The 14249-nt window shown below is 37.6% G+C and overlaps 2 protein-coding genes across 2 annotated transcripts in view; one reads left to right on the top strand and one right to left on the bottom strand.

The window, feature by feature from the left end:
- LOC125229791 (cilia- and flagella-associated protein 44) overlaps positions 1–14249 on the top strand; it is a 60401-nt gene that overhangs the window by 21191 nt on the left and 24961 nt on the right. Inside the window, exons 21-29 of the mRNA XM_048134733.1 lie at positions 3155–3364; positions 3675–3785; positions 4090–4258; positions 4990–5163; positions 5840–6037; positions 7406–7541; positions 7646–7745; positions 7926–8148; positions 8307–8505. Of these exons, the coding sequence (XP_047990690.1) occupies positions 3155–3364; positions 3675–3785; positions 4090–4258; positions 4990–5163; positions 5840–6037; positions 7406–7541; positions 7646–7745; positions 7926–8148; positions 8307–8505 (1520 nt within the window). The remainder of the gene's footprint in view (positions 1–3154; positions 3365–3674; positions 3786–4089; positions 4259–4989; positions 5164–5839; positions 6038–7405; positions 7542–7645; positions 7746–7925; positions 8149–8306; positions 8506–14249) is intronic.
- Positions 9590–11498, bottom strand: LOC125229783. Its single transcript, XM_048134727.1, has 2 exons — positions 10455–11498; positions 9590–10418 (listed from the first exon to the last, which is right to left on the bottom strand). Exons 1-2 carry the CDS (start codon positions 11471–11473, stop codon positions 9623–9625), a joined length of 1815 nt encoding a protein of 604 aa, XP_047990684.1. The 5' UTR covers positions 11474–11498; the 3' UTR covers positions 9590–9622.

Raw genomic sequence — 14249 nt, 5'->3', positions numbered from 1 at the left:
TGCATAAATTCAATGTCAACTGGAGACGGATTAGACTTGTGTGTTTTAAATTGGACAATTTTAGTCTTAGCTAAATTTAACTTAAGATTATTTTTAGATAGCCACTGATGGAGTTTCGCCAATGTAGTATTAATATTATCCTTAAGTGATTCACCTGGGTTGGCTTTAATTATTACCGACGTATCGTCAGCAAACAATATGTATTTGTCAGGTGAGACACTAGGCAGGTCGTTAACGTAAAGCAAATAGAGAAGCGGACCAAGAACGCTTCCTTGAGGGACACCATTAACATTTTGTTGGTAAGAAGAGCCGTAAGTTTTTAATGTTAATTTTTTTCCACTACCGGTCATACTTGGGATTTCTACACACTGACTTCTATTACTGAGATAGCTTAATATCCAATCATGAGCCTTACCCCTTATTCCGTAACGCTCCAATTTACTAAGAAGTATTTTGTGATTAACTAGGTCGAATGCCTTAGTCATATCAAGAAATAATGTCGCTGTTGATATTTTTCTATCTATACATTCGGTGACATATTTTATTAGGTGAAAACAAGCTAAAGATGTTGAGCTTCTTTTCCGAAACCCATATTGCTCCGGTATTATAATATTATATCTAGTGACAAAATTATCAATTCTGCTATAAATAATCTTTTCAAATACCTTACTCAAGATTGGAATCAACGTAATTGGTCGGTAATTATTTGTGTCTGTAGGATCCCCTTTCTTAAGTATGGGTTTGACAATCGACAATTTAAGTTCTTCGGGGAAGACACCTTCTGAAAACGACAGATTGATCAAATAACTTAAGGGTTCGCTGATGGTTGCTGCACATTCCTTAAGCATTTTTGTGTTTATGCCATCATAGCCTACCGCATTACTGTTGTTTAGCTTCATTATAGTATTATAGACCTCTGTAGTATCTGTAGGAAATAAGAAGATGCTATGTGGATTATTAATTATACCAGAATATGCATTAAAGTCTACATTTGCTTCGTTGTTTCCTAAGCTTATGAAATAATTATTGAACGCATCACATATCTCATCAGACTTATTAATAATTTTATTCTCAACTACTATTTCTTTAATGTTTAAAGGTGGAGTTTTATCGGTAATATTATCGTTTATTATGTTCCAGGTGGCTTTGCATGTATTTTTATTGGTTTGTATATATCGGTTGTTATTTATTTGTCGGGCTTTGTATATACATTTTCTTAATAAACTTGAATATGTCTTGTAATTGTGTTTGTTTATGACTTTATTAGTCTTAGTATTAATATATTTCAAATATAACTGTCTTTTTGTTACTGTTGACGTTTTTAAACCTTTGGTTAACCACTTCGATTTCCTACCCTTTGTGCTCATTTTTATTCGCACTTTAGGAAAGCATAGGTGGTAGAATAAAGTTAGTGTCTTGTGAAATACACGAAATGCGTTGTTTAGCGATTCCTCTTCATATACTTCGTAGAATGATAACGCAGATAAGCATTCTTTAAATTTGTAGATGTTTTTAATATTATAGTCAGTTTTATATTCGTACCAATGATCAAAGGTCTGTTCAATTTTGCTTTTGAATGTTACTAATTGAGCGGTTTCATGGTCTGAAAGTCCCAGAGTAAGTAATTGGGATTTCACTTGTTTTATGTTGCTAGCTATCTGGTCTATGCATGCGCGTCGTCTAGTTGGGGAATTTATATGTACATTTATATTATGGTTTTTTAGTATGTTCATTAGCATCTCACAGGGTCTATTTTGTTTTAAGAAGTCTACATTCCAGTCGCCACAGAGCACAATCTTGCGTTTTTTATATTTTTTACATAAATACAGTAATAGCACATCTAATTTCAGGTAGAACAAGTCTAAATTACTGTTAGGTATTCTATAAATACAAACAACAACTAAGTTTAACTCAGGTAAAAATGTTCCGCAGCACTCAAAACTATATTTACATGATATTTCATTTAAGAAGCTTATGTTATCGTATTTTACATTGCGTTTTATTAATATACAGGTGCCCCCCCGTCTTTCCGAGTCTCGCGAAAAACTTGTAGCCATTTTGTATCCTTGTAATTTAAAATTGTTTTCGTGACCTCTTTGGATGAATGTTTCGCTAAGGCAGACAATATCAATTTCGTTGTTGTTTTCAGCTAATTCGCCAAGAGCTATCTCCAACTGGTCGAGTTTTGTCTGTGCCCCTGCAATATTTTGATGAAGTATATTTATAGAGTCAACGAAATGTATTAGATTCATTGGCGACGGATGTATGTTCAGTTTGTGTAGTCTGTTCAGAGTTTACACTCGGGTTTACGTCTGGAATTGTAATGTTCTGTATATCGATTGATGCCCGCTCAGGTAATGTATATGGCTTCCCATTTACGAAGACTTTGTTGTTCCTAACTACAGGATTTAGACCTTTTGAACGAGCATCACTTAAAGTGTCTCTTAATGTTTGTCTATTTTTAAGTTCTTCTTGGTCCATAAATTTTGTAACTGCAAGTCCTGTATTTTTAAAATAGTGGGTATTGTTAAGGATGTAGTTTTTCATTTTTCTGTTTATTAATTCAATTTCAATCGGTCTTCGGTTGCCACGTCTGCCTATTCTTTCTGCACTATTGATGAAACCGTTGATGTCTATACCAAGTATATTGTTAAATACATTACTAATCCTTTCTATTAACATGCATTCGTCTTCTCTTCCATATTCGCTTAGTCCATACAACACTATAGAGTTCTTGATCACGTTGGTATTTATGGTGGAAGAACATTGTATTTGATTTTCAAGTTTTTTATTGACAAGTTCTATGTATAATTGTATATTCATCTATCAGTTAGTCAGTATCATCACCAACTTTGTAGGTATAGTAAATTACTAACCACGCTACACGGCTTACCTAAAGTGCAATTTACATGTATGAAGAATGTTGCTGATAGCAGGGCACAAGAGGTGTCTGTTGGAGTCGAGGCGACACACATTTTTTCCTCATCTCCTAATAGTTGTAAATGCAGGTTGCCTGCTCTAACTACTCCTTATTGCTAGTACCAACCAGCTCTCTTTTCTTGATACAATGGATAAAAAGCAAGAAGACCACGATCGACGATCTGTATTCTGTACCAATCTCAAATTGCAATCTATAAATATTTACACCTTTCAGTAACAAGCTCCTACCAGTCTCTCAACAAATCGACGTCACTCTAGACCCGAGGCCTCTAGTAGTGCAGGAGAATGAACTTGAAACAGCGAAAGCCCTGACCATTAGGAAACTGGCGCACCAACTGGAAGCTTCCGACCTGGCTTATAAGAAGATGCACTCACGGAACATCATACAGTTGGACGTCTTTCCCTTTATTTTAAAGGCCATCAGGTTAGTATTTCTTATAAAAATTCTAAATAAGGATTACGGCTCCTCAAAAGATAATTATTACATATACTTTACCAACCACTTACACATACGTACACACACACACACACACACACACATACGTACACTTTACATATACGTACCAATTAGATTCAGATACTTCATCACAGGTATGTCTCGTCCATATGCATCTTGAGATATTATAGTAAATAACGGATTTACTATATTTCGGTCCTTCATTTAGGACCATCAAATCTACCGTAAATACATATTATTATTCGTCTCTACAGTTAAAGCGTTTCATTTATTTTAGGGACCCTGAAGTCATAATAAGACCGCTGAGGCAGAAGAATTTGTCAGCAGAATTTCACGCGCAACTCGAAGAAGTCCATAAACAGATGGCCGAAGCTGCTTTGAGGGGGAGGTAAATCGAAATTATTTTGTTCTTATAATGTCGAATTACGTGGCCGTGATTGAATTCCCAAGAAAGTGTGGTGTATTAGTTATCATTTTTATATCCCAACTTATTTCATGCAATCAAGGAACCTAAACATTTTGGAACTAGAAGAGTCGAAACCGATGTAAGTATATGGCTTAGCTTATAAGCATGACCAAATGAAACTTGCTTGTGCATGAATCATGTGTTGAATTTATTCCTTGTCAATGAAAAATGGTGCAGAAGATTCCCGCCCATTCTTTCAATAATATTTTATTATTTACAAACACAGGCGAGCAGAATCAGTATCCCGCCGTCAGGCAACCCGCCGGCAGTCGATGGCCAGGCCTAGAATAGCCTCGTTCCTTCTTGGCTTGCCCCCGAAATACCCGCATCCTCTAAAGAAGGCGCTACGGAACTACCACCAGCGTTTGAACAGACATCACGCCCAATTTCTTGAAGTAAGTTGTAGCCATCCACAAAACATCTATAGACACCATTGCCTGTAGATTTTTTAAAGTGCGTCCTGGGGCGCGTTTCTCGATTGTATTACAAGTGCGCAAACTGTCAAATCGTATGGGTTGTCATGGAAACACACTTGTAATACAAGGCTTGTACCTTTCGAGAAACGGGCCCCTGGGGCCCATTTTTCGAAGCTACAAGTTACAATTTACAAGTGGTTGTCAATGTCTTATATGACAAGTTGGAAAGAGACTTCCGCTTGTAACTTGTAGGTACCTTTCAGTTTTTAGGAATGGGCCCCTGATCCGTATCTTAGAGTAGACACTGATAAGATCCAAAAATTCAGGAACTGCGGTACACCCGAGAATGTTAATAAATAAGGGCAATTAATGAATTAATTGCCCTTATTTATCCATGTCCGAACAATTAATGTTATCCTTTACAAAATATTCTTGGTTGGCATTGAAATCCCCACCAAAAAACTCAATAGGTTTGAAGTTGAGTGTGTTTCCGATAAAAATTATCACTGATTTTTGATTTAATTTTCATGAAAGACGCTAAGTTTGTGTTTCATAACCACGACAACGCGTATACTAAAATATTAAAAAAAAATCCTGGTCATGGCATCAAATAAAAAGACCCGAATGATGGACCTTACACTTGTACTTTGTCTGTATATTTTCTGTTAGTAATGTAAAACATTCCCCTAGCCAAAGCTTTTCTGTCTCAGTGGCAAGCACATCTTTCCCGTAAGCCCGACCCAAACGCTTTACCCCCCGGAGCAGAAGCTGCTCTGAAGGAGGCGGAGTCAACGATCGGCAATCGAGTGCTGAAGACTCATCCCGACTATGTGGCGCCCCCGGGACACAATACCCAGTTGCGGGTGTGCCTGCTTAGAAAAGAGGTATGATACCATTATGCTAAGTCATATAGTGAAATGAAATAATAACAGAACATTTTTCAACATTTGTGATTCAAAATCGTCATTTAAACGATAATCCTAACAGCCAGCTTTTGGGTATCAAGTTAAAATTTGCATGAAATTCTTTGCACTCTTGTGGATAAAATACAACTTTGTCTGAGACTTTACTAGTTGGTGTAATGAAAAATAATTTTGCCTGTTCCTAGTTCAGCTAGTGTTTGGCCAAGTTCTAAGAATTTGTCACATTAGCTCTTATAAAATTCTTTAAAAAAACACAAAATAAAAATTTAGAAAAAACCCCCGACATAGTGGACCTATTTTCATGAAACATGGCTAAGAACACTCCCGACTAACAGCTTTCGAACAAAAAAAAAACTAAATCTATTTAAATCGGTTTATCCGTTCGGGAACTACGATAACACAGATATACACAGACAGACAGAGAGACAGACAGACACGTCAAACTTATAACACCCGTTCGTTTTTCCGTCGGGGGTTAAAAATTGGAACGATTTGCACTAATTATTTATTGAGTTAATTTTTTGCTGACCCGTTTTTTCTAATGCCTTTAAATAAATAAATAAATATTATAGGACATTCTTACGCAGATTGACTGAGTCCCACGGTAAACTTAAGAAGGCTTAACTTTTAACCTCAGATATACGACACCAAGCACGCATTCAACGAAAAAGTGGTAGAGCTGCGTAATCACAAGCTCCATCTCGTGAGTGTCATGAAACATATCGGCGAGCGGCTTGCTGAAATACGTCTCGAAATACCAGCGAAAATGGTGCGCCCTCCACCCCCCATCCCCCAAATTGACGAGGAACTGGAATTCCCAGAGAAGAATCTAGAGGTAGGCACATGGTAATATAAACATATTTCGTTCTTAAAATGGTTTTATTTCATTTTCGTTTCTCCATAAAATATAAGAGAGCTTTTGTCTCCAGCCTGCTCTCACAGTTTTTCGAACCACCCTAAGGCACTGGTCCCACCGCGAGCTAGTAAACTATGAGCTATCGGCTATAAAAACGAACAAAAGATAATCACTCCCGTGTAAATAAAAGAGACACGGCGATGTTTATAGTTACTCGCCCAGCGGTGAGCTATCAATATCGCCGTGTCTCTTTTATTTGCACGGGAGTGCTTATCTTTTGTTCGTTTTTATAGCCGATAGCTCATAGCTTACTAGCTCGCGGTGGGACCAGTGCCTAAATTTTAGTTGACATATTCCGTAAAAATAGTCCTCCAAAACTTCTCATTGATTGAATCCTGTCTACCTCTATACCACAATTTACATACTTGCTTAGTATATACCTAATCAATAAACATTTGTATAAGGAGAGTAATCCTTTTACTTTTTAGGGTTCCGTAGTCAACTAGGAACCCTTATAGTTTCGCCATGTCTGTCTGTCCGTCCGTCCGTCCGTCCGTCCGCGGATAATCTCAGTAACCGTTAGCACTAGAAAGCTGAAATTTGGCACAAATATGTATATCAATCACGCCAACAAAGTGCAAAAATAAAAAATGGAAAAAAATGTTTTATTAGGGTAGCCCCCCCCCTCCCCTACATGTAAAGTTGGGCTGATATTTTTTTCATTCCAACCCCAACATGTGATATATTGTTGGATAGGTATTTAAAAATGAATAAGGATTTACTAAGATCGTTTTTTGAAAATATTAATATTTTCGGAAATAATCGCTCCTAAAGGAAAAAAAAGTGCGTCCTTCCCCTCTAACTTTTGAACCATATGCACACCTCGGACACTGGCGATCAAATATATGAAAGAGGCGCGTTCCTAGCACACATTCTAAGCTCGTGTAGGTGAACGCGTACCATGCTTGTATGAGTGAAATATGACAGGTTGACTGTTCGCGTTTTTGACAGGCGGTAACTGTGAGGTAACCGAGAGGGGGTGGGCGGCGCTTTCAGCGGGGAGCGGGAGTGTCCATACTGTACGATAGTACTCTTTATTATACTGTGCCATATGTTTAAAAAATATGAAAAAAATCACAAAAGTAGAACTTTATAAAGACTTTCTAGGGAAATTATTTTGAACTTGATAGGTTCAGTAGTTTTTGAGAAAAATACGAAAAACTACGGAACCCTACACTGAGCGTGGCCCGACACGCTCTTGGCCGATTTTTTAAGCAAAAAGGTCAATACGTCTGGTCGGTCTTTTTTTTTCATAATCTTTTTCTCAATTGAACATGTCACTTGTAGGTAAAACCGGAAGTAAAACTGCCCACAGGCAGAGATAGTCGCAAGTCTAGAGCTGCATCAATAAAAGGGCCTTCTTTCACTTATCCTCAACCTCGAATCCGTCAGCCAAGAGTTGCCAGATTCATTCCTCTCTCCGGTAAGATGGAATTAACTTATTAAATTGTATGATATAATCTCCGCAATAATATAAATTTCATTGGAAATTTACACGAAAATTAATTCAATTGCGATTTTTTACAGAATCGCGCCCTCTCGCAGCATCTTGGGAGTTGTTGAAAACAAGACCAGATATGGAATCCACTCCTATGGAAGTTGAAATAAGGGAAAGGCGTATTGAAAGGTTAACTTTACTTATATTTAATAAACGTTTATACGAAAAATTCTATTTTACGAGAGAGTTCGATTCAGGTTGTCATTCATCTACTGTGATTTGTTAAGATAAAGGTTGGTATAAAATGTTGTATGACGCTACAAGTTCATTGAAAAAAAAAATACCATGCACCATCCAATTTTCCACCAGACATCTCTACGAGCAAGACATGCTGCTCGCAGACGCCGAGGCGGCGGTCCAGAAGTTCGATGCACGACTAAGGCAGTTGCAGCGCGAAAGGATCAGAGTCCAGGAAAAGAACCAACTACTGGAACTGACATTATGTCAGCTCCATAGGGAGATGAATGTGCTCAACCGATTTGAGGCACATGAGGATAGGCTGGCTGAGAGGGTATACGTTAAACTGATGCAGGTGAGCATTCTGAAGATATTGGCGGTTGAAAATACGCAGCTGAACAGATACAGTCAAGTTGACCTTGTAACGCTGCTCAATAATTTTGTTCCACAATTGCTTTTGTCTAAGAGGTAACAATTAAATCTAAAACAAACTAAAACAAACTTACATATTAGGTTCGTGCCGTTCAAGAAATGATAAAAGATTGCGAACAACGCATAGAAGAGCATTTTGCTGAAAAAGAGAACCTAGATGTTCTCTGCCAAGAGCTTCAGAGGCAGTTCAAGAAGCTGGTCCAAGATAATAAATTCGCAGATTTTCTGAGGAGAATCTTCAAGAAGAAGTACCGACCGCCGCGGGACAGAGCCGACGACGGTGAATTTCCATACTAAATTAACTTTGTTTAATTACGAAATCCCGCCCCTGTCCCTTACATCACTTAAAAATGCAAATTAACGGTTACCATACAATTAAAAATACATTTGTGAACCATCTTATCTTATCTCTCTCATATACTATCAACAGGAGCTATCCCCTGGTGAAATGATTATTTGCAATAATATATATAAGTTTCATACTTTACCTACGTCTTAATTTCATTTTAAATATCTAATTCATTCATTTTAAAAATTTTAGTTAATTGTGTAAAAATTTAAAAATATTTTGATTAGTTTAAATTGCGCCCCAGTCATAATTGTCCCGGTGTACCTTACTACGAAGTATTATAGATGATCAAACGAACTTCCCAAGCGAAGTTCGATCACTATTATATGAGTCGTTTCATTCGAAGATATAACATTTACCAGGTAGTCCTTTAAACCTACAGGCGACTTATGCACAATATTTAGAGACAGTCAATTGACTATTGAACTGATTTTTAGTTCATTCATTCACATCCCTACCCTTTCCAGTCGTTCCACCGCCATAGTTGCTCATTATCTTTAGAGTAATCGCAAAACTTTAACATTTAGGGCTGTGTAAGGGTGGGAGGGTTATTATATCTTCGAATGAAACGACTCATATAATAGTGATCGAACTTCGCTTGGGAAGTTCGTTTGATCATCTATTATATTTCGTTCGTTTCATTCTTCAGATATAACATTTACCAGGTAGATGTTTAGAGACAAAGTTTTGCTTTAGGTGGAATGAAACTAGGTATACCGACACGAAATCATATATTGGTATTTCCTCACTGGCATGGTCTTATTAGACCGTCGTCTCTAATAAACAATTATTCTGGTTTTATTTTTTTTATGTATCTATTGTATATACATATATAACTAATGTCCCATGCTAGTCATAACTCTTATTTTTAACACAATATATATTTATATAATCTCTGAATCGGTAGCAGGTCCAACAGGGCGTATCGGACGTTATCTTTAAAATATGGCATTGAGAGAACCGATGTTCTCGATCGCCCGATGATATTAAAATTATTTACAATTTGTTTAAAAACATTAGGTAATGTACGTATGGCCATTAGGTAATGTCAATAATTTGTCTTGGTGCAGAGCTTTGCGACCCCCAGAGTGAGTCCCCTGTGCAGGGGGTGGCAGTCTCTGTAATGCGAATGAAGCAAGTTTTTATTCGGATTGAGAAACATTATTTCCGAACTGATGAGGCTCTGCAACAAGGGGAACCAAGGTTGCGATGGCCAATAAGGAAACACTAAGATTCCTTTTGCTTGGTCGTCTACGATCTTTCTTAGGCATTTTAAAATTAACGAAAAAGGGGGAAAGGCGTAAAAATAATTTTCACTCCAGTTGATTGTGAATGCATCGACCGCTATCGCATCTGGGTCGGGTTTCCACGAAACGAAATTTTGGCATTTTGCATTCGAACGAGAAGCAAATAAATCTATGGTAGGTTTACCAAACCGGTGTAATATAGATTCGAACGCTCTATTTGAAAGTTCCCATTCAGTGTCAGGGTTAACTATTTTCCTTGACTCTGGGTCCGCAATGTTTTCTGTTGTATTTATGTATGATGCGAAGATTAATATATTGCGCTCTTCGCACCATTGCCAAATAGTGCGAGCCAAGTCGTTCAGGTGTGGAAACTGGATACCCCCCATGCGATTTATATAACTTATAGCGGTCGTGTTATCGACCCGCAGTAAAATTGCACAATCAGTCATATTTTTCGCAAAGCTTTTTAATCCTAGATAAACAGCCAGCAATTCTAAATAATTTATATGAGAATCCCTTTCTGAGGACTTCCACGTGCCGTTAGCCTTGTTTTTTCCACAGACCGCGCCCCAACCTGAGTTGGATGCGTCGCTGTAAATTTCTGGTTTAAGACATTTATTATCTCATAAAGAAATTTCGAGTTGGAAGCTAGGGAATCTCATACAATTATTAGATGTACTGACTTTATTTAACCACCAGTTAAGATCTTCCAATATGGCTCTAGAGGGTTTAATTTTAGCTTCGAAATTTTCGTTATTTTTTAATAACTCGAGATATTTTTGCCTTTCTAATGTTTTTGTATAAACCCAACCGTATTTCACAGCTGGGCAGGCTGAAACTAACACACCGATGAGTTGTGAGTACTCTCGAATGGTACATTTAGGGAGTTTTAGGAATTTGCCAAGTAATTGTGCAATTTTGTTGCGTTTATTTTCGGGTAAGGCAATGGTCAAATTTTGGGTATTGAATTCAAAGCCTAAAAATTTACAAGTCTGATCTGGATGTAAAGAACTCTTGTCATAATTGATGACAAATCCTAGACATTGCAATAATTTTAAAGTTTCCTTAACATTATCAAGGCACTCTTGATAGGTATCTCCTATGCACAGAATATCGTCTAAATAAATGACAGATTTGAATCCTCGAGATCTCAAATTGGATATCACTTGTTTCATTATCTTTGTGAATACTCTAGGGGCTACGGATAGCCCATATGGCATTGAGTTAAATTCATATATATGATTATTGAATTGAAATCTCAAGTATTTCCTGTCATTCATGCCTATAGGTATGAGCAGATATGCTTCTGTCAAGTCTATTGTGGCTAAAAAACCATTTTGAGGAATGAGTTTTGAGGCCGTGCGATAATCCTCCATCTTAAAATGACAGGGAGCAATAAATTTATTGAGGCCTTTTAAATTTAAGATAAAACGCTTTCCTCCGTTAGGTTTTGGAGCAAGAAAAACCTTAGATATATATTGGTTTTTGACTTTATGGCACTCAGATATGGCTCCTAAATCTAACAGCTTTTGTATAGCTATTTTCATATCTGCCACTTCACTTTGTTCAAGCGTGTTTAACGGAACATGTGTTTGTGTTACCTCCGTGTTAAATGGGATTGAGTAGCCATATCTGATCCAATCCAAAACCATGACATTCGAAGTTATTTTTAGCCAACAGTTATAAAAATGACTTATTTGGCCAGCGTGTACTAGCGTTACGGTGTCTGGTGGACACGTATCGTGTTCAGTTGTGCCGCTGAAAGCGCCCGACGGCTGTAGCTCGCCTACCTGTGAGCGTCTCTCCGCCCCCCTGTTCGACGCGTAGCGAGGGGGTGCTGACGAGTTTCCCGAGGATAACGCTCGACTAGTCGTCGGCTGTGCTTTCTTTTTGATTAAAAGACCTTGCTTTCCAACGGTCTTCGCTGCCTTGACTTTTTCAGCAAATTTATTACCAAACAGTGTGTCGTCACGTTCTTCGTCTTGAAGAACTTGCACGAAAGACTCGTCGAGACTATCAGTGACGACTTTTTTGCGACTCTGAGTATATGATGCATGAAGGTCACACAGGATGCGGCAGCTGCTGCTGAGGTGTTTCATAGCTCTAATTCCGTTGGAATCGGCACATTCAATCAAAACACCCATGGCACTGTTAATGGCAGTAATCCCGTTGCCGAGTTGTTGCTGCATTGCAGCCAGGTTTTTGTCTCGGTTTTTGACAATATCGGTTACGGAAGTTGAAATCTCCAAGTTTAATTTTGGTGCTTGTAATAACCGACAATTGCCGGGAACCAGATACATTTTTAGAATGTTTTCTTTGGTTTCACTCGTCATACCTTTTTTAAGTAGAGGTAGCCAAAGTTCTGTTAAGAGCGCTATGACAAAAAAAGGCGATATATTGTAAAATGCACAATATTTATCGACAAAATTGTACACTTTACTCATACTAAAAGACAGTGAAAGTACTTGTTTCAGTTAGAACATCTTATTAACTGTCGGTTTAATAAAAAACATATGAAAAAAAAAGCTTTTTCAATTAGTAATGATTGTTTTTCTGATGCTCGTTTAGGAAAAACCGCGTGAAGCACAGAATTCGGAGCTCTTATTATGTACAATTTGATAAGATCACTCTCATAAATGAGGTAAATTTAAGTTCCAAATATCTTGTACTTAAGGCCCATTAAACAATATTTATCATTTAATCCTTTGAAATTGAGAAATTGAAAGTAAAACGAACTCAATTTTGTCTTGAAAATACATCGAAACAAGTGATCATTTCTCCGAAAATCTACATGTTATCGAAGTTATTTTAGTATATAAATAATCTGCACAATGTGCTTAAACTGCTGTTATCCATTTGTCGTTATAATATTTTATCATGATTTTTTGCCAATTTTTTGAAAACTAGCCTTCCTGTCGCTATTTTACCGGCGACGGACGCCTGCGAGTTCAGTGCCGCGCCGGAGCTCGAGCAGGTAAGACGTATGTCGCTTTGGTCTCCGAGTTTTCATCGCAAACGTCGAGAATATTTATTGTTGTGTGGGTCGGACGCCTTGTTTCTACACGGGCTATCCTCGCATGTGTGTGTGTAAACAGCGACCAACGAATTTGATCCTAGATCCGTAAATATTTGCTTTTGTAATACTTTGTTATGTTTGAATGTTAAAGTATTACAACGTTGTGATGATAAAAATGTGAAAATTACAATACGGTCAAGATGATAAGACACATCAAGATGGTACTCGGGATCTGATGATGGAGCCAGAAGGTGGTCACCAGTACCAGTGAACCATGTAAGTAAACGACTTCGTGTTTAGGCTCGTTGGGTTCGTCTCAACAAGACCTTTGACAAGAGGTGGTACTCAGGGTCTGATGATGGAGCCAGATGGTGGTCACCAGTACCAATGAACCATATAACTAAACCCAGAGATGGGGAAATCGTAATCGATTCCGGATTACACGATTACTAAACTTGATTTGACTTTGTAATCTGACACTACTGGGTGTCAGATTACTTGTAATGTAATCATGTGAAACGGTAAATTACCATTACATGTAAAGGAATCACTAATCATCTATACAATCATTACTATTACCAATAACTCGGAATCATAGTCGATTCAAAATAACTGAAATTATTGACTTGATTACTTTCAGATTACGAATATGATAATAATGATAATTTAACTTTAACTTTGACATGTAAAATTGTTAATTTTATGAATAAATGAATATGAATATGAATATATGAATATGTAGTACCTCAGATTGCCGACTGTCACTTTGACACAAAAGTCATCATGGGTGTCGTAAAATAGGTTTTAGGGGGTGCTGATTCCAAAATTAATGACCAATGTGGAATCTGACATTGCTGACTGTCACTTTGACACAAAAGTCGTCATGGGTGTGTGCTGATTACAAAATGAATGACCAATTTGGAATCTGACAGTGCTGACTGTCACTTTGACACAAAAGTCGTCATGGGTGTCGTAAAATAGGTTTTAGGGGGTGCTGATTACAAAATGAATGACCAATTTGGAATCTGACAGTGCTGACTGTCACTTTGACACAAAAGTCGTCATGGGTGTCGTAAAATAGGTTTTAGGGGGTGCTGATTCCAAAATTAATGACCAATGTGGAATCTGACATTGCTGACTGTCACTTTGACACAAAAGTCGTCATGGGTGTCGTAAAATAGGTTTTAGGAGGTGCTGATTCCAAAATTAATGACCAATGTTCAATCTGACATTGCTGACTGTCACTCTGACACAAAAGTCGTCATGGGTGTCGTAAAATAGGTTTTAGGGGGTGCTGATTCCAAAATTAATGACCAATTTGGAATCTGACATTGCTGACTGTCACTTTGACACAAAAGTCGTCATGGGTGTCGTAAAATAGGTTTTAGGGGGTGCTGATTCCAAAATTAATG

This window comes from Leguminivora glycinivorella, chromosome 1 (assembly GCF_023078275.1).
Source record: "Leguminivora glycinivorella isolate SPB_JAAS2020 chromosome 1, LegGlyc_1.1, whole genome shotgun sequence".
Classification (NCBI taxonomy): domain Eukaryota; kingdom Metazoa; phylum Arthropoda; class Insecta; order Lepidoptera; family Tortricidae; genus Leguminivora; species Leguminivora glycinivorella.
Note: the sequence above shows the minus strand (reverse complement) of the source record. Positions and strands in the feature narration are given on the sequence as shown.

Bases quoted from the DNA above. Each gene is read 5' to 3' on its own strand.
- LOC125229783 (XM_048134727.1), bottom strand. From the start codon at position 11,473: ATGGTTTTGGATTGGATCAGATATGGCTACTCAATCCCATTTAACACG. The intron at 10,419-10,454 runs TTCTTTATGAGA...TAAACCAGAAAT, and splicing joins CCTAGCTTCCAACTCGAAAT to TTACAGCGACGCATCCAACT.